This window comes from Acinonyx jubatus, chromosome A2 (genome assembly GCF_027475565.1).
Source record: "Acinonyx jubatus isolate Ajub_Pintada_27869175 chromosome A2, VMU_Ajub_asm_v1.0, whole genome shotgun sequence".
NCBI lineage: Eukaryota > Metazoa > Chordata > Mammalia > Carnivora > Felidae > Acinonyx > Acinonyx jubatus.
In genome coordinates this window covers 81822024-81843541 of record NC_069383.1, presented here as the reverse complement: position 1 = coordinate 81843541, position 21518 = coordinate 81822024, and the positions used below count along the sequence as shown (strand labels likewise).

At 35.8% G+C, this 21518-nt stretch overlaps 1 protein-coding gene across 9 annotated transcripts in view; it reads right to left on the bottom strand.

Moving 5' to 3' along the window:
- The window catches only part of HGF (hepatocyte growth factor), an 80819-nt gene extending 60180 nt beyond the window's left edge, over positions 1-20639 (bottom strand). For 2 of the 9 annotated variants that reach the window (XM_015072996.3, XM_053218541.1), the window contains exons 1-5: positions 20111-20414; positions 13292-13457; positions 8456-8568; positions 6871-6985; positions 1868-2010 (exon numbers count right to left, since the gene is read on the bottom strand). In XM_015072996.3, coding sequence (XP_014928482.1) covers positions 1868-2010; positions 6871-6985; positions 8456-8568; positions 13292-13457; positions 20111-20192 — 619 coding nt within the window. In that variant the 5' untranslated portion in view covers positions 20193-20414. Of the gene's footprint in view, positions 1-1867; positions 2011-6870; positions 6986-8455; positions 8582-13291; positions 13458-18460; positions 20078-20110; positions 20417-20500 lie in introns of those variants that run through there. The other 7 variants (XM_027071752.2, XR_008296885.1, XM_015072997.3 and 4 more) reach the window with 7 other exon arrangements.
- Between the last annotated feature and the right edge of the window lie 879 nt (positions 20640-21518).

Genomic DNA, 21518 nt, shown 5'->3' with positions numbered 1-21518 from the left:
ATTTTAGATCTTCTTCAGTAAAATCCTGCTAAAGGATTATTCAGTATAGTGTGAATTTAAATATCACAGCTCAATTCACACTCCCTGAGATATGTTTAGCCTACAGGGCAGGTGTTTGTTCACTCATAAGAGGGCTATTCTAATACTGTCATATTTCTAATTGCTTCCAGAAAAAGCATATCCGCAACCTTTAATGCCACGGTGACCAACAGCATCATGTGCAATTAATAGTAATGAGCAATGCCCTTTTCTAAGGGAGGTGTAGTGACCTCAGATTATTAAAGGATAATAGAGATGAACATTCTAATGTGATGAGGATAACTGGAAACAGGATTTTTTCAATTACTTCTTTTCTAGCACATTTTTTCTACGTTGTCTATCAGTTCAGATCTATGCCAGTGTATTTTGATGAAGGTTGTTATAAACCAGGGCTGAGAAATCTCATTCCTACATGAACTAGACAGGTAACATAAATGCTAAGCTATTTAAAGTTGGACCAAGTTACGTTCCCTTGAAAACACTTTCCCAGGTCAAAAAAAAAAAAATGAACAAAACTCCTTGCAATTGACTTTCAACCTCAGAAAACTGTGATATTGGAGAGTTCCCAAAAGAGCAAGGGTTTTTCTTCCATGTGTAAATTTAAAACAAATATTAATTACAGATTTACTCATACAAAACAGACTTGTGCATAACGTTATCACAGATCAGTTTATTATTTTTAAAAGAGAAGAAAACAATGAAGAAGTTATAGTGAACAGAATATGATACGGAATGGAAAGTAAGAATTTACAAACACAGATGGAACTGGCTCTAAGCACATGAAGTCAAGAATTTTAAATTAACTAACAACAGAAAACAAATTCACCTTCTCCGTGACAATTAAGCTAACAATGGCCTTTTTTATGTGATAAATATCAACCTGGTATTAAATGGATATATGGAAAAATAGTTCCAAAAAATGTGGTTAATAACAAACAGATACTATAAAAGTTGGACAGCATTCCAGCAGCCCCCTACCCCCGAGTACGTCGAAATCCTACTAAACTTCTCTCAGAACTTAATCCGTGTGTCCTTTGGATTTTTAGAAGCTTAGTTTCTGACAAAACTAAAAAGCCAGCTATTCAGTAGCCAGGTAACTAAGAAAAATAAAACCACATCCAATGCTGAAGTGGTTACTCTTCCTTCTTGTCAGGCATGCAGTTTTCCAGTGCAAGAGGGGGGACAGTGCCCCGTTATGCTGTGAGAGGAGGTGAAAACAGGCGTGGACTTAGGGTGCCTGCCTTCAAGACAGCTGGGGAGCTACTACTGCTTTGATCTCTTCAGATGCTATTCTCAGTGGTGTTTAGTGTCGGTCTGTGTGTCAGATTTGCTTCTCACCAAAAGGCACACGGGGGGTATTGAACTTTCAGCGACCCCTTCCCATATTCTCTTCTGGGTTCATGTACTCTTGCCACACCACTTCAGAGTAGGTTTGACAAAATTTCTGCAGAAGCAGGTGCTAGATGGATGGAATTAGCCTTACTCTTAAAGAACTAAGCTTCACTGGGTTCCTTTCAGGTGGTGTATGGGAGCAGATTTTGAGGTATGTGAACTCAAGACAGTAGATGAGGAAGCCCAAGCTTTTACTCTCCCCAGAGGGATGCCTCAGGCTCTGTTGAAATTCAAACTCATAACCCTTTTGCATTAATCTGATGATAATCAGTTTTTAAGACGTCAAGTAAAAATGCTCAGATAATTATCTTTAGTTGCATTTGAATGAACAGCATATTTATTATGGTTTAATTCGTTTCTGTTAACCTTTAATGCGAGATGCAGTTCTACAGAAAGCGGGAGCAGAGTGCCCCACACGGCATTCAGGTTCATTTACCTTCTGAACACTGAGGAATGTCACAGACTTCGTAGCGTACCTCTGGATTGCTTGTGAAACACCAAGGTCCCCCTTCTTCCCCTCGAGGATTTCGACAGTAGTTTTCCTGTAGGTCTTTACCCCGATAGCTCGAAGGCAAAAAGCTAGTTTTAAAATGATAATCATTACAGTATAAGAGCATGCAACTTTATTTTTGGCCTATTAATTTTACTAATTAGTGGGTATGTTTTTCCTGAAGTACAGAAATCATTCTAGCTCAGACTTCCATATATATTAACTCAAGTTCATTTTCATCCATTCTTAAAATACTTAAATTTGACAAATACTCACCTAACTGAATTCCTACATTCAACACCATTAACAATGACTCATCTCTGGATTTGCTAAGAGCCAATCATTCTAGAACCTAAGTGAAGTTTTCTGAACCACAATTTCAAAGCTCCACTTGAGCAAGGCCCCTAGGAGAGAATGGAAGAAACACTGCAGAAGGCCTTGAAATCTCACTCTTACAACGTTTATCTGAGATAATTATTTGTTTGTTTATTGCTTTTCTTATAAAGAATAGCCCCCTTTTTTTTCTGCACAGTTGAGAAACAGGTTGATGAAGTAACACAAAGGGTCTAGAATCAACTTAAACCTGGATTCAAATTTCAGTTCTCTCTTTTCCCAACTGGAGACCTCAGCAGGTAATTTAGCCTCTCTCAGACTGTGTTAGCAAACCTGTACCCGGAGCATAACCCTAACTTCATCACATCTTACACTTTATATGGTTGTTTTGAGAAGTTCAAAGAGATGACTGAGTAATCAACATTTAGTAAATGCTACTTATTGTTAAGCTCACTCTGCTTAGTAGTCTTTACCTTGTCATAGTGAAAAAAAGAATTATTTATTCTCTTCAAAAATTTGACTAATTTTCACTGTGGGGTTTTGATGCTTCCAGATTTAGTTCCTAATAGTTTGCCATTGCGTGCAGAGACTATAATGCATCACCTTCATTTGAAATGTCTAATACCCTAGGTATCGTTTTCTTATTAGCATAAAGTATTTCAATACAGTATCAGAAGAATCCAAAGCCTCTTTTATTGTTTAGTACTTCTTGTGGCATTGGCCTCATGATGCTTTCATCTGCTAGATTGCACGTAAAAAAATCACAAGTAAGGAAGAATATATATCTGTGAATAACACTAAACACTGTTTTGAAAATCTGGTTACATTTTCAATATCTGGTTCATTTGTTTCTATAAAGCTTTATTTCTAGTCTCACTGATTTCTTGAATTCTAAATGGTGTTTAAATTAGAGTGAAGTAAAAGGACTTTAGTCTCTAAGTAAAAAACATTCAAATGTGTCTCGTACCCACTGAAACTTATTTAGGAATCATCATTTTTTTGTTATTATGTGACATAAAATATATATGGATGTTCACTGGGTACCAAGCAATATTTTGCAATGAAATTCTTTCATTTGGACATGAAATACACCATAGTTAAGTCTTCAGAAAACATAAAATATTGGTCAAAAAGAAAAAATCTATTCTAAGAGACTTAATACTAACCAAACATTTTCAAGGAAACTCTTATTACTACAAAATCCGAAATGTCTTCAGATAAAGTTTATTATATTCATACTACATTAGCATTTTAAATATGGGGAAACAAAAATTAGACATTAGGCCATACGATTGACAAAAATTATAATACTATTAAAGCTCATCATGATTTCACAATTCCTAATGGTATTTAATTTTCAAAGGAAAGAGAAGTCCTTTTTTTTCTTTAGCCCTTTTATTCCAGAATAACTTAAGATACCTTTTGTTTATTCCATTGCTTGAAATTTTCTTTTGTTTTTGCCAGTTTTTCAACTTTTCATAGTAAATATAACAAAATACTCATTTTTCTGATAGAATCAAAACTAACCTTTACTTCACATTTTTTTTCATAAAGTAATGCCTAAATTTACCTAAGAAAATGTTCCTATAACTCTATTTCATTAAAAAATAGAGTAGTAATTCGGGGGAAGTAATAGAATAATTAGTAAAGTAGTCTACAATCTTTAGACTTCTCTAAAGTATTTGTTTTACACACACACACACACACACACACACACACACACACAAACACACACACATATACCTTTCCTCTGGATTTGTAAAGCTAAAGAAGAGCTGTGAAAAAGTAGTGAACGAGTCAGTCAATGCTTTAGTCGTAAAAATACAAGTAAGGAAGAGAGAAAAAGTAGAAATCAAAACTAGACATGGCAGAAATATGAATAAAGTTTTCTCACTGGAGTTAATAAAAGAAAACTGAAAAGGAAAGATGCATTGCTTTCTGTATGAAATTCCTCTTTAGGACATGCAGAGGAAAGAACAGTCTGGCCATCTCTTCTTTCATTCTTTGGTGTACTAAGGCTTTTTACCCAGATTAGCTGGTTTTCTTTTGTGTCCTGAGGGATAGCCTGCTTTTCTTTAGCATCCTAGACTCAATCAAGGGATGAAGCCAGCCCTGCTCTTTTCACTTTTATGTGTTCATTCAACAAATGTTTATGAGAACCTATTACATACAAACCCAGTCAATAGGCTCTGTAATAAACTTTTATTCACATATATACTATTTGTGGTTCTTTTTCCTTGTTAGCAAGGCTTTAAAAGAGAGTAAAGAAATATTTAAAACTGAGTTATATCCAAATATACTTTGAAATATAAATTAGATCTTCTGAGTGCTAGCCACCTTTTCTTTTCTTTTAATATAAACTGCGTTCATAGGAAACTTGATCTAGTCCATCATCTGCTTCGTTAATGAATGCTGGTGGCCAATGAAGGATGTAGATGTAGATATCAAGTCACCTGATTTTCTGGTTAAGCTCCTATACTAATTTAATCATCTATCATCATCTTCCCATTAAGCCACTTGAAAAATATTTCAATCTAGAGTCAACAATAAATCACTCCTCTAAACAGATATATATATATATCTTTTTCCATTTCCCATAAAGTTAATCTGTAGGTAACACTTAACTTAAAAGTGTTAAGCTCTCATGCAGATATTCCAATAAGCTGCTAATTGATGAAAATTGTTACTGTTGAATATGAAAAAAAAAAAAGATTTGGTTAAAAGCAAGATCTTCTCAGCCCTAAACCACTATATCACAAGGAAATGTTTGTTGGTAAAATAGCTGATTGGACCGGGAAGCCAGTTCCCAGGGAGATCTATTTCACATTTACTCTTCTAGCAGAGAATCACAATCATAGAGAATTTGGGTTGAAATAAGACCTCTACTGGGTCAGGCCAGTGCACTCAACTAGGGTAGGATTGATTTCAAATGCTATTCCTTTGTTCATGAAAAACTTAGATCTTGTATTTAAATAAAATATTTTCCTCATATAGTATCATGGGAGAGACACCATGCAAATCCTCATGAGAGAACAAAACAATTATGTTTATCTATCTATCTATCTATCTATCTATCTATCTATGTATCTATGTATATATATATATTTGCTTTTGCTGTATTTCAAAGGTATTTGTCTATTATCATAAGTAACTAATTTGGGAAAAATTAGTTGTTTTCTGCTATTGAGACCCTGTAAACTGATCAGCTTGGCCACTTACTAGCTGGTGTTAATTAGGCCGGATCACAGGTTTGATCCCAGCGTAGAGCAACTAACTTCTTTTCTTTCTATGTGGGCCAATTAACTCATCTCTGTTTACAGAAATAAAATCATGTTGCATAATTATGCCCCTCAAAAATGAAAGAAATGGAATAAAAAGCGATTTAATCAAGGCAAAGTCACCACCACTATGGCAAAAGCAGATCACAGCATGTGACCTACTGCTCGGTGTTTTGTGCCCTGTTTCATGTTAAAAACACAGGCTACACAGTGACACTGGCTGAGCTCAAGATTCTGGCCATCACACTTACTAGTTGTTCATGACCTTGAAAAGTTACTGAAGCCCTTTCTTCTTCAGTTTCACCATATATAAAATAGAATTAATAAAACTACTCACTATGTGGTTCTTGGGATATTAAATGAGATAAACAAGATAAACTGCTCAGCAAGATACTTGCTCCTGGTACACTAAATCTTGCAATGCATTTAATAACCAGAGAGGAGAATTGTTTTAAACTACTTCAGTTCCTGTTAAAATTATTTGTGAAATAAGTCTTGACAAACTGTGGCTATATTTAGTTCCTTAGTGGGTATTAGAAATCTATGTTTCTCCTCCATGATGATTAAAACTCTCAGACTAATGAGCCTCTGGATGCTGTGTTTATTCATCTTTAAATAGCATTCATCTGTTATAATGAACACACTTCTCTGAAGTGTAGACATTTAATTTCCACGGAATGAGAAGTTTTCTCCAGTTATTAAGCAATAGGTGAAATGGGAAAGCTGGTCAATCTGTGACATGAGTTATTAGCAGAGGTTCTCAATTTTGGCTGTGCTTTAAAAAAAAAAAAAAAGAAAATACCAGTGCCTGGATTATTTCCCTAAAAGATTCTGATTTAATTGTTGTGTGTTGATGCCTGGGTGGCGGGGTTTGTTCAAGGCTCATAGCAGTTGGTTTTAGTGTGCAACCAAGGTTGTGTACCACCACGGTTAAAGAACAGTCAGCCCCCAGGATCAGGTCAGAATCTGATCCGCTGCCTATTTATATCACAGTGAAAGCCTCCACTTGAGCTGCAGAGTGCTGTACCTTCTTGAAGGCGAAGGGAGGGGGGGAAATATATGTGTTTTCTTTAAATCACATTCTCATTACTTCTTCACAAATACCAAGATGTATAAGATGAGGTTTTGAGGTAAGATACTGTTAGGCCATACTTAATGGCAAATTTAGTCATCTTTGGATATCAGTCATGAATTCACATAACCCTTGGCTTAAGGCAATTCAGTAAAGTTGGGTAAATTATTATAGAACCGTAGATTATTCTGAAGTACTAACATGAGATTGCTAACACACATATAAAAAAGAAAGGCTCTCCCCTCTTTTCTTCATGCTGTTCTTACCTGTGTTCATGTGGTATCATAGAATTCCAAGGCTGGCATTTGATGCCACTCTTAGTGATAGATACTGTTCCCTTGTAGCTACCTCCTTTGCCAATGATGCAGTTTCTAATGTAGTCTATCAGAGGAAAGCAGAGAAAAGTTTTATAACTATGTGTAGCATACTCTGTATATATTTAAAAAGAAAAAAAGAATTCCATCCAAATCTTTAGGTAATTAATGTTTACAAATTATCTCAAATCATACTGACATTTCTGGCCTAAAGTTTATAGTACTTAAAAAAAAAAAGACTACTTTGGAGTTTTAATTTTGTGAGTATATTTCTGGAAAATAGCAGAGATCAGTCCATGTTCTTAGTGGAGATTAGCCTGTATACTCAACTGGTCAGACAAATTTAATTTGGCAGAATGATTTGCTCAAATGTACAGACCATTTTAAGAAAATATTAAAAATAAAAATTAAGTAATTTGCAAATTTTATTCAATTCAAAGAGTTACTTTAAGATAATAAAATAACTTTATCTCAGTAAATTTGTGTAAGTTTTGTATATGTGTGTGTGTGTATGTCTGAGTGATAGTTATATTACGTTCATTATTATTTTCTAAATTTTTGCTAACTTTAGTGCTGCAAAACTGTAGAGCAATTAATTTGACACAAGCCGTATATTCCTATCAAATACCAGTATATACACTTGTTAGCAACCTAGAAGATTAAAAAATGGTCTTATACTACATTATGAGTTATGTTTAGGATTTACAGAATTACTGGGGTATATAGATCATCTAATTTTCTTTTTTTTAGGTCATCTTATTTTCTACCATAAAATAATTTTAATTTAATTTAAACATCTACCTTCGTAACAAGGAAGTATCTCTGTATATTACCAAATACTCAAATTAAATGGCACAGTATGATTTAAGAAAACGGTAAACTTGATTAAGTACTATTATTATAAATACAATCCATAATTATTAATTTGTGTGATAAGAAATTTATTTGGTAAAATTCATATTTATGTAACACTTTCCAGTTATTTCATTGATATAATTCTGCTTTGGATCAAAGTAAATACCTGTGAATACAATATCAAATGAACAAAATAGACACATTAACAAATAATATCATCTTAATTATTTTAAAGCTTTGTAAAGTATATAATTAGGAAAAGTCACAATGTTTCAAAATCTCCACATTTTATTATCAGCAATCATCACTATAACATCCGTTATTCAAAGTTGTTAGAATTTAAAATACTATAAAATAAGCTCAAAATGTACTATATCTTAAACTATTAACTTAAGGTGTCACTTTCTAAAATGAACATGGGGAATATCAGTTCTAGGAGATGCTCCTAGAAATAAACAAAGAGGGAGGGGGCCAATATAATTATGGAGTGTTTAGGGAGTGTTCTTTTTAAAATACTATATTTAAAAGAGTCAAGACACTAGTATCTGTCTTAATGGAAGAATTGACTGCATAACAGATCTAGCATATGATAAAAAATCAGCAGGAAAGAGCACTGTAGCAGGAAATTACACATATTTTATACTTTATTTTGTTATGAAACATTTAGGGAGAAACTAGTTACCTTTGTTTTCATAGAGATCGAATTCATGACCAAACTCTTTTTTCACTCCACTTGTCATGCTATTGAAAGGGAACCAGAGGCATCGTTTCCTTGCTTTATCAAAAACAAAGGCCCTGAAAAAAATATCTAAATGAAAAGTAGGAATACTACTATTTATAAAGTTTTTAAAGAATGGGCACATGGTTTAGCCAAGGAGGGCAATATAAAAAGATATATGATTACATATGCATATAAAAATATGAGTGATTTTTGGACCTACCATTTTGATGGCCAAAGAAAGAACAAAATTAAGTTTTCATACATGTACATTTAAATATCAGAATACTGTTTGGAATGTTCTCATGTTATTCTAAATGATGTTTAGACAAATTAGACTTAAACAAGCCAAATCAATATATAGCACAACTGCTTGGGTTACTTTTGAAGACTTTTTTTTTTGTAAGTACACAACAAGTTGGAAGATTTTATATACTAATGATTATATTATACTATAGTATATAGTATATAGCATATAGTATAATATAGTATACTATATTATACTAATGATTATATATACTAATTTTATATACTAATGATTATATTTGAAATATCGTGATTAATTTCCAAAGTTTGTAGTTGTGTAAAGTACATTCTAAAGTGACATTTCCTAAAACGCATTAGACAAATCACCATCCAGGAGATTCTACTAGCAAAAGGGATCTGAAATCAAATATTTGGAAAATTTTGCATATTATAAAACTTCTTGGTGAGTTATAAAGCATGGAAGCTTATTAAAACTATGAAAATCTTGTTATTAGGATAGCTGTTTATGTAAGTCAATGTTTCCTAAATAGATTTGCTAACTTGGGAATTTTTAATTTAAGAAATCTATTAATAACCCATAACATATGCTTTTGATATATCGTCTTGAAGAAAATTACTAAAATGTGTCACTCCTACAATTATCATTCCTACAGCTAATTATATTGGATTTTGTTGTTGACTAAAAAAAGTCTTTCTAAAGTAAAATGAGAAGTAGACAAAGCCTTTAACTGAGCTTAGTAAAGAGCACGATAAAATTTTCAACATATTAAATGCTACCATGTCTTACAATGTAGAAAATGAAGTTGGAATTCTGACCTGTTTACCTTCCTTTAAGAAATGGTACTAAAACTCTTTCTCACTATGTTCATGCTAATCACAATGTCATCATGTACAAGTATCCAATTAAAAGAAACATAGCATTTCTAAGAATAAGGATTTTTCACTTCTAATCCATATAATGTTTTGAGAACATATAGTTTTCTTATAATTTTAGATATCCCAAATTAGCCATTTATTTCTTAGTAATTTGCCAAATTTAAAATATTTAAATAAGGGGAAATAACTTTTATGAAACATGTAAAATATGTTATAAAATTATTTGAAACATTTTATCTATTATCTCTATTTTTATTTATTCTATGTCCAAAATACCCCAAAAATTATATTCATAAACGTTGTGCTTAAAGATATGTTGAAGTATCTACCTACAAGAACATCTTACAGCTGAAAGAGTAATTAAGAGCAAATCATGAAAGTATATCTTTGCAGTGGTGGCAGAATAACTTACGAGAGAATTGGTTAATGATAGACTTGAATTTTGATCTGGTAGATTGTAGGCTTATGCAATACATGTTAAATTCCCTATTACTCTATTACAGCACCTTGGTGAGGGGCATGTTAAATGACTTTGAACACATAGTAATTAGATAAAGAGCTCATAAAAACTAAACAAAAACCTAACTACAAATTTTAAAGTTACAGAATCAATAACTTGCCACTTAAGTTCACATTAAAAAATAAAATCATGGGGCGCCTGGGTGGCTCAGTCGGTTAAGCGTCGGACTTCGGCTCAGGTCATGATTTCACGGTTTGTGAGTTCAAGCCCCACATCGGGCTCTCTGGTGACAGCTCAGATCCTGGAGCCTGCTTCGGATTCTGTGTCTCAGTCTCTCTCTGCCCCTCCCCCACTTGTGCTCTGTCTCTCAAAAATAAATAAATTTTAAAAATATATAAAAAACAAAATCATACCACACATATAACTACTCATCAATTAATAATATTGCTTTGACATGAGAATGCCTTGGAGGTGACTAATGAGTCCCATCAGGAACATGCAAGATTTGCCTCTGTGAATACACAGGTGATTGCATCCAAAAAGTGGGTATCAGAATTTCCAGCTTGCTGTCTCCTTTCACCCTTTTCTCTCATTCCATTTAATGCCATATTCTCTCAGAAAAGTGTTTCCTTGTCTCATTTTATGCCTCCAAATAGAATGGATCCAAACAGTCAGATTCTAGAGTAGCATCTTGTTTTAAGTTTGACTTTAAGAGTCTTTATCTTATCCTTATTTTAATTATCATATTCCTTTCATACATGTAGATTTAGGTTTTCATACATGTAGATTTTTTTGTCTAGTTTTCTCGTTATATATGTCAGAAAGGCAATCCCAATACCAATTACTCAATCATGGATGGAGGAAGAAAGCCTCATATTTTCTTCTCTTGAGTCAAGTCATGGACAGCAATTTTCTGAGGAGCTTAGAATCGGGCATTCTGGTCATCTTTCCTACCCAGCAAAAAAAGAACTTCAATCTCTGTAAAATCAATATTGTTGATAACTTCTCAAGAAGAGGTAGTGTTTGAGAATGTTCCACCCTGCACCCGTTGAATCACCGATGCTTTCATAAAGTATTACTGGTATTTTCTAAGCATTTTTGCATATTTGCCATTGCTTTTCAGTGATTCTAGTCCATATAACAAGCCTGCAAAAAAAATCCTTTAAATCATTAAGAGTCTAATTTCAGAGTATCACAGTATGCCCATACAGTTCTGAATAACTAATATATTTAGTGATTCCAAACACATATGTATATTTGGGATAGACAAGTGAGAAGGATGACACATTTCTGGGCAGAGGAACTTTGGCTGTACAAAGGTTTATACATGTGGTTTTCTGCACAGGTTGCCATAAATTTGAAGGCTAAATATAACTCAACCAGAATATAGTAGGAAAGTATGAAACCTCATATGTGGGTTATGTAAAGATTTTTAATCAGGTCACATGTGTTCTTTAATGCAGCAAAATCATTTTAGTTCCTCTTGAATAAAACAAAGGGAAAAGTTTTTCTTTTGTTTACTAGAGATAAGGCGTGAAAAATGTGAAAATCGAGAGGTCACAATGCCTTCCTTACTTGTGGATTCAGGAAAGTGTGTTTTCAGATTCAGAGTTAAAAATCAATAATGAGATGAACTTCTCCCATTTCCTTCGACTCACCTTCCCAAGCCTGTGAGGGGACAATACAATAAATCTAACCTCCTCAATTGCAAAAAGAACATCACTGTAGATCTACACAGCTATGACATTGATTGAGAGTAGTTTTCTCTAATTCATTTTATACAATCCCAAGGCAGGAAAGTCAGGGAAAGAAACAGAATTATCACAGGAATATACATGCAAAGTCAATTCTCCACTCCCCTTGCCAGGAAATCTCTCCCAGAAAGTGGCAGTTTGGCAAGAAAAATACTTCCAGAGGAGTTATAAATGAATAGAAAGGAGACAGTCTCTCTTCCTACATCTGTCGAGGACCTTCTCTGACCATACTCTTTCCCTTAGGCGCCAAAGACTCATTTATCTAAAAAAAAAGGCAAGATGAAAGTAGGGTCACTTGCCTCGACTTTACTAAAATCTGTATTCATGGGACATGTCACTGCCCAAACATGATCATGAATAGAATTCAAAATTGACAAGATACCACATGCAATCCTGTCAAAATCGAATGAGATAGGGAATAAAGGGGTGTCAAGTAAGTGAGAGGCTGGGATGTTTATGTGAAAGAATGGGGAAATGTATTTTCTTCTGGCAACTCAGAAAATTATTCAGATGCAATTGTCTCCTTCATGGCCCGAAACTCCTGAGTTTTATCCTTGGGCTCACTGGCAAAGTAGGAAGGAGTTCTTCCCTGTGAGGTTAGGCAGGGAATTTCAAAAGATAAGAAAAGTCACCTTTGGAATCTCCTCATACCTCTTTGAATTGCCCCATCACTTTTCACCTAAAACTTCATCATTACTATCCCCTAACTCTTTTTTAATAGCCTTTGCTGCTGACACCAATCCCTCTAGTCTTTTAATTCTCTCAACACCTTTTATTTCAATCCCTTAAGACAATGACGTAAATTGCAGTAAATTCTGGCTCTTGCCCAACTTATATTCTGAAAATTCCTCCACTCCTCTTGCAAGAAAAAATAAATATTTACTCTGAATAGAATACTTTAAAATGTTGGGGGCTCCTGGGTGGCGCAGTCGGTTAAGCGTCCGACTTCAGCCAGGTCACGATCTCGCGGTCCGTGAGTTCGAGCCCCGCGTCAGGCTCTGGGCTGATGGCTCAGAGCCTGGAGCCTGTTTCAGATTCTGTGTCTCCCTCTCTCTCTGCCCCTCCCCCGTTCATGCTCTGTCTCTCTCTGTCCCAAAAATAAATAAAAACGTTGAAAAAAAAAAGAATACTTTAAAATGTTGGATAAAAGGCAATCTAGTTGAATTTTAGTTTCTAAAGTTCAACTATTCATAAGATGAGAAAACACAAATTTCATAACCAGAGGCACTGTGGATTCTAAATGATATCAGTTTATGTGCTCTCCCTTACTCACATTTCCATCAACTGGGAGCAACATCTCCTGTTACAATGAGTGAAAACTCAAGTCAAGCTTATACTTTTAAGGGCAAATTACATGAATCCAAAAAATGGGGGGAACCATGATGATAATTAGTAGATGCTGTATTTGGAAAGTTATCCTAAGAACAAAATGAAGCAACTTACTTGCAAGTGAATGGAAGTCCTTTATTCCTAATACATCTATTGGCACATTGGTCTGCAGTGTTCATTTTTTTTGTTTTTATCTTCAGTAATGGGTCTTCTTTAATTAGAGTAGTCTTTGCTGACTTTTTGAATTCATGAAGTGTGTTTCTTCTTTTCTTCTGTCCTTCTATTAATAATAATAATTTTTTTTAAAAAATGGAGGAAAAGCTTTTAAGGCTCATATAGAAAAAAAAATGTCCTTAAGGATCATCCACAAGATAGTGATTTTATCTGACAACATACTAGATCTCCAGGGATTGGGGGTGAAGTGAGGTGGGGATTGATACTCTCAGATAGTTAAGAGCAAGAGAGGAATATTGTAATCAGTGAAGAATAAATAACTTGTCATGTAGAGTCACTCATCTACATTCTTTAAAATGAAATATGGTTTTAAAAATTAGGACAGAGTTCACTCTAAAGAAATAAATGACATGATATTCTTCAAACAGTATGTAAGCAAATGCCCGGGCTTATCATATCATGCTCTATAATTAAATTTGTCATTTCCTTCTACAGTTGGCCCTTATGTAAGTTATAGTATTAATTAGATAAGCCAACTCAATTACATGTGAGCAACTTCTCACTAGAAAATGGCACAGTGGATAAATTCTTCTGACTCTCTTTGAAGTATTTCATATTACTCAAGTTTAGCCCTTCTCGTTTCCTACATAAGTGTTTTCTGTGCTTTGGGGCACTATTTCGTAGTATCACTGAATTGTCTTGAAATCAAGCCAACTACTATAAATCAAATGTGTGTAAAACATCATCCTTTAATGTAGCAAAATCATTTTTCTTCATGAAAGTATTCTCCAAAGCCCCTAGATAGCATGAAGCCTCCTATTAAAAACATGAAAAACAGAACTAAAACATCCTAAAAGACTTCATCTTGTAGATAACTTCAGAGTATCAAGCGCTTACTTCTTTATTCTCAACTTGCCCAAAGTTACCTAGTTTCTAACGATGGTCGCCATCTTCACAATAAGGATGAAAATGTCTAAGAGACTGCACCTATTGTGTATTAAGGAGAGGCATGATTGTGCCTCTCTTCTGCCTGCCAGTTCTTTTAAACATCCTTGTAACAAAAGCGGTAATAATATATTCATTCTTAAGATGAAGATACTGAGACACAGCGAAAAATTAATTGCCCCTTAAGCAAAACTCATTTGAAACTCAACCGCCTAGCTTCAGAAACCCCATTCTTAAACACTCGTGATGCCATCTTTTTTAAAAGAATTATAAGAAAGTATGTAGAAATATGGCTTACAAATATTTTTTGAAGATCTGGTTTAGGGCTATCAGTAGAGAAGAAATTTGGATGGTAAGACAGGAAATGCATTCCTGCTCTTTATATGTGGTGAAATACGCCAAGAAAAGGGGGTACAATTTTTGTGCAGAAAATTTGGAAATATGGCTAGCAGAGTGAGGTACAAACAATGGCATCATACTCTCAAATTTGCCAGCAACCACTGGCTCCAATTGGTTTATTAAACATGCAGATGCTATTCATTAATCTCTATCCTAACCTGAAGTCCACAATAAATAAGAGAAAACATGAAGTCCTCTAAATTTCTGGTTCTCTGTAAAACTCCAGAACACAATCCCCAAAAGACTGGTACTAATTTCTGTAATAATGTTTTCATTTTCAACTTTTCTTTGTCCTACAAGATGGAATGGCTATGGTACAACAGATATAATTTAAATGACATTTTAACATAGAAATTCAATCAACCAAATAATCTATCAACATGTTATTTATTGAGTGTGGACCAAATGCCTTGCATAACGTTGGCAGACAGATGATAATTCTGGCATTCTTACTGACTTGCCAAATGACTTTGTTTAATTACCTGAAATGCTAATATACCAATTACTCAATCTACAAAATGCAAGTTATGTTATATTTGAAGCTATTTAATTATTAAGTAAATATTTGGAAGTTAATTTGGATTAAAAATGTTATTAATATGCAAAGTTTTAGCTTTGTTTTTGAAATTCCATTCTTTAATTTCTGGCATAGAGAAGAAATTGTTATTCTCCCAAGCAAAGAAGTGGTATAATTCTTTTCACATTTTGGTTTCTGCCACAGGACCATGTTAATGGGAGATACATTTCTACATTAAGAATTTCTTGCTTTGACCATAGTGCACTATTTCTTAGGTGCTATGAAATGTTTCACAGAATAATAATCATCTGATTTCCTATATACATATGAGTATTTCTTAGAAAAAATAGTAGTTAATGATGCTGAAAATCCAGTAAATAAAACTGTTGGTTAAAAGGAAATGTGCACATATACTATATATATGTGTGTGCACACACGCGTGTGTGTGTGTATATACACACATATATGTTTGTCATATCTATGTCAAATAAATTCAGTTAACTGACAATACAGAATTAAAATTGGCCTCATGCATGTGTTCATTATACATGTCTAGGTGTGAGAGAAGAGCATAAAGCTAAATTTTAGAAGTGTAAGGCAAACATTAAATTAAGATATGCATTTTACTATTTATCAAATAGAAGAGGACCCCTTGTCAATGCCCCAGTTTCTTTTCTCAATACCATGCAATATGAAGGCAAGTATTGAAGAAAGAGGTCTCTGTGGGATTATTGTTTGTGTTTAATTCTACAAATCCTCAGTTGTCCTATTGAAATGTGTTAATGTGTGACTGTGTCTCACAAAAGTAGCCTAACTCTTGCTTGCTGATAAGTTTTTCCATCACCACCTTTCATATGAAGATCAAAAAGCATTCAGAAAAGCAAACAAATCTACGATTTTCCTTTACTAGATAATAGACAGGTGTGAAAAACTTGTCTGGGGCTACAGAGATTATCAAAGGCAATGGGAGCCAGGTATCAGGATTCCCTTTCACTATTTGTTTCTCATGATTTAGAAGCTTTCCCTTATAATTTAGTCATTTCTACTAGGTCAGTAACAAATTACTATAAAATGTGAAGTTTAAGCTAGCTGTGTATCATGTAATCCAGGCATCTATAAAACTAATGTCTTCTTCAATAAAAGAAAAACTCAAAACAGAAGTCGTTCAAAAACAGAATGTGAAAATAAAACTCCTTTGCTGAAAATAGTTTCAACTTTTTCTTCCATATGTATTAGCAACTGATGCTTGTTTTACTGAAAACAGTTAAAAGACCAGCTTAATTTGGGAAGAAACTCAAAGAAAATATCTTTGGATCAGATTTTTCTCTACTATTTTTTCTGCATAACTATTAGTTGAAGTTTATAAACAAAATATTGAAATGAAATCAAAGGGTGAGAGATCACTGCAATTTTGTCATGCTTTCTTGTACTTTAAATTACAACTCCTTTCTCCTCTCCTCCTAGTATAGGAAAACATTCTGGAAGCTATATTTCTTGAAGAACCTGAAATCCCTATTTTAGAATTGAAATCATTAGGATCTTAGTGAAAACCTACAAACAGAAAGTAGGGTCAAATGTATCAAGGTGCTTGAAGAAAGACACATTTCTCCCTCTGGTCCATGGCCTCACACTCATTTCTCTCAGTACCTCATATATTTTCTTCTCTGTATGGTCTAACCATTGACTTCAAAGGAAAATCATGCAAGGAAAGGATTTGCAGGGTGTGGAAAGAAGCAGGAATCTGGCTCCACATATTCTGAGAAACCTACCCACATGATTAGTGATTAACAGCTTGAAGTGGCAAGATGTTAAGATGAAAGTACACAAATAATTAATGGAGGGAACGGTAGTGACTGGAGACTTTAAACTTCCCAAAGACAAGAATCATAAATACTAGTCCACATTTTCATTTTCATTGCTGTTATCTAAGGACTTGGATTTCACAGTTGGTATTTGAGAAGCAGCAAAATAGTCTCTTGCAATGAAAATGGAGCAATAGTCAAGTGAGATTCAGGGCCTCCCTTCTTCACCTTCGTTCAGCTTCCTTGGTCATTGTCATTGTCATAGAAGCCTCCGTCTGGTCTCCTCCCTATTTCTTCCAACAACTGTTTCTCCACGCAGCAACCAAAACAACCACACTGAAGTACAATTTAAGTCAGGTATCTTGTCAACTCCAAAATTTCCAACTGCTACCCATGATGTTCAGAATACTTTGGCACACCATTCATGTTTGTGCATACGACCTTATTTTAGTTTCTAATCACAGGCCATGGTACTCCCTCTTGGTACTCAGGTACACCAATCCCACATGCTTACCTGTGCTCATACTTTCTCACCTCTATGCCTTTGGTCATTCTGTGTTCCCCTGACTTAGGTACCGATCATACTACCATCCATCTTTTCATATTCAACCTGGATACCACATTTTCCCCAAACTTCTTACACTAGAAATGAACTCTCAGTCATAGTATAATAGTATTCCTAACACAGAGTTTTTCTTACATTACTTAGCAAAATGGATTTTTAAAAGGCAATTTCAGTTAATTTCATGGCTTCTGGCTTCAGTATAAATAAAAGAAAAAAAACAGCACATACTTCATTCTCATAGATTTGAGTCAGAATCTCAGCTCTGTCCCTTTACTATGAAAAGATAATTAAAGTCTTTAAAATCAGGTGCCCCATGTAAGATGAGCAGAATAATGCCAATCTTATCAGAATTAAATAAGTTCTTTTAGAGCTTGGCCCATAACAGTTGCTCAACAAATGTGGGTTTCTTTCACATTTGTTCATCTTTATATCTCTCACAGGTTCCTGGACATCAAGTGCTTATTTAGTGCTTCTTTTGTTACAGGGTACTGGATATTAGTTTCCAGTGTAGGTAGAAGCATATAGAGGGTAATTCTACGTAGACCAACTCCTATAAAGATGGCCGGGGTCACTATATTGCATATTTCTTAAGAAACTTTTCAATAAAGTATCTCCTTAACACATCCTGCTCATGATTGATAGTCACCTCATTATAGTATCCACTTTCATTCTCACATTGTATTATTTTACAATATGTGCAAATATAGACTCATGGGATAAATCTAAGAGCATAACAAAAGCAATTAACAATAAAAGCCCTAAATGTTCAATGTGAGATGATATAAAAAAGGACCAACTTTCTTGGTATGTTCTAAGAGGACTGTCCATATTCTCCAGTTTGGAGAATGTCATAAAAAAAAAAACTATCAAAATAAACTTACCACCCAAACCAAGACAGACCCTCTTTTGATGACAATTTTAGCATTATCCACTTCAGGAATTATTCACAGCATATCTGTAATCCCCAATTGTCCTCTCCTTGCCTGCCAGCACACTCTGGGGCTGCATTCTCCCTATACTCAGGAAACGCAGTCATTTCAACATTAGCCAAAGTGAAACATCATTACAAATGTATATCTCCTGCCAAAACTCCGTAATGCATGCCAAAAACAAATAGACATTGTCTATGGTTGATCTACTGTTTGGGTTTCCACATTGTGTTTCCCTCACATTAGCACAGATGATTTCAGGTAACCATATTGTACTTCAGACCATCAACGTTTGAATCTTTAAAAATGAAAGCCCTCAAGATATTAGCCATGCTCTCAATTTATGCCCTAAACCTCCTGAAATCAGCAGTGTCTTCTGGGAGTTCATTTTAGCATGACATACCTCAAGCATGACAACGTGCTTGATTGAGCTAACTTCTTTTTCACCTCTTCAGAAACCTTACCTAAATGTTTTCAAATCGGCCCTTCCCACACAGTGTTGTTCTCAAAAGGACCACTTCACAAGATTGAAGAAGAAAGCCAGGTGGGCTGAATGTTTTTCCTTGTCAGTTAGCAAATTCTTGATGTTTTCAACCCTTGCATTACATCAGAGACTAGATCAGAGTTCCAATAAATTTCATATTTAACTTATCTCAAAAGATATGGCCGGTTCTCTGGTTTGTGTTATGAAAAGGCCATGTCCACCATGTGGGCATTTGTTCCATTCTTTTATTCCCCTGTGCCCACCCGTGGTGCTCACTACCTTCTCCCTCTGGCATCTCAGCCACTACCATGATAATACGACCAAATACAGATGTTTCCTCTTGCCCTGATAACAACAGAAAACTTCCCAAAGCGGCAAATGAAATCTCTACACTTCCAGGAAGGTAGTATGAACTCACCAGCAATTCCTTCCCAACCTATAAATTCAGGGGAGAAAATGGGAGGCTGAAAGGACCCCTTCTGCAGCTTTAATCAGAGTCACACAATTTTTGCCTCCCTTGCACTGCAGTTTCAGAGGGCAGACATCCATACCCAGACAGAATGAGATCTTAGAAGACAGGCTTTCTCTTTCATTTTTATAACATGCATATACTCAGGGCTTAATCTGCCTTCTCCAAATGAAAACCTGTATAAAGTCTTCATGTAGCCCTGAATGTTGACTGAGTGACGTGGGGTGGTGGAACGTCATGGAAAAATATCCTCTGGAAAGAAGTGAGTCCCTGCTGTACTGACAGTCCCTCTCCCCTCTTCAGACCAGACCTTCTGTTCAGCCTTCAACTTGTCCAAACCAGCAAAATTCCAGCCAGTGTTAGCACTTCATTCCTGTCCCACAGTCCACAGCTAAGAGGCTAAGAGAGCCCTGGGATTGGGTTGGGGGGTGGGGGGGAGCGCACTGAGGGGATGTTAATTATCATTGTAAATGCCTTGCAAACAGGAACAGAATATCAAAAGGAAGCATAAGGAGAGGTTTAAAGGACCCAAGCCACACACAGAGCTGAGGAAGGATGCTGGGGATGGGGTGGAGAGAGTTAGGAAAAGGCAAGGTTAGCAGGAGAGAGTTAAAATCGTAATGATGAAGAAGAAAAAGAGAAGACTAACCTGCATAGGGGATGGGAAGCAGAAGGAGGTGGAGGAGGACGTGCTGCAGCAGCAGGACTGGAAGAAGTTTGGTCACCCACATGGTGCTGCTGGACGCGCTGGCGGATCCCACTGGAGGAGATGCCTGGCTGAGAGAAGCCTGTTCCGACTCAGTGCCTAAAAGAACCAGTCGGCTCTGAGCTGCTTTTTATTGCGATGAGCTAAGTTTGTTGTGTGATTAACTGGAAAGATCTAGGTCTGAACTCCCTCTTACGGTAAGAAACTGTTTAACAACAGCCCTTTACTCTCTTCCACCCCCTTCCTTTCCTCACTAACCACCCCCCCAACAACACCAAAGAGATCCCAGCTCCCCGCGCCCCCCCCTCAACTCTGCTTAGGAAAGAAACTTACAAAGAAAAGGTCACCTGGCCTGAGGCCAGCTCAATTTGGAAGCTCGAGCTCCAGATCCCTGTGGCTCCTATCCGAGTAGGGAAGGGAGGAGCAAGGCTCAGCCCAATAGCTAAATCGAGGGACAGGCAGAGGACCAATTCGCTAAATTTAAACAGGAAAATACATGTGTTTACATGTCTCTTTGGGAAAAGAGGAAGGGGAAGCAGCATAAGAAGAAAGCAAAGAGCTGCCTTTCAGTCAAATGTGCTTTAGCTCCTAATCTGTCTGTCTACTTTCACTGCTAGAGCAAACTAGGGCTTCAAAACACTAGCACAGGTTCCTTGGGGTGTTAGAGACGGAGCAGAGAGGAGGCAGGCAGGCGAGGAGGCAGAACCAGGCGGGTCCAGCCCAGGTAAAAAGAGTTAGGTAAGAAAAGGGTGTGGTATTGTGGGGTAAAAATAAACAAGCAAAATGAAAGCACCCACGGTGTCAGGTAAGAAAATTGCCCCTGCCCAATATCCGCGGGGCAGGCTGCTTTTTTCAGAAGCTGTACTACCTCTGCAATCACCACAAATGTGCCTGAAGTGCATAAAAGAAACTTGTCTGATTGAGGGTTGGCGATAAAATGTGTTCATGCTCTCTCTTAAAATGTCTAAGAGATTAGGATTATCTACTGCCTGTCCCCAACAGATAAATGTAGCATGGACTATGTGTCCTTATACCACACACACACACACACACACACACACACACACACGCGCGCGCGCGCACGCGCACACAGGCGTGCACCACTCTCATGCATCTATGTCTATATGGTGCGCATATCTTCTAAGACTTTCACTGGAAATTTCTCAATCTGTTTTAATTCATAAATAACTAATGTGCCTCTCTTCTCCAGTTCCATCCCTAAGTCTACACTGAGAGATAAGGAGTTTGTGTGGATTGGCAGGAGTGGGGGGGACCCATGTCTGCAGAATCTGTGAGATCATTGCTCAGAACGCTCATTTTATTGAAAGGATTTGTCTTTGCATCTCCAGGT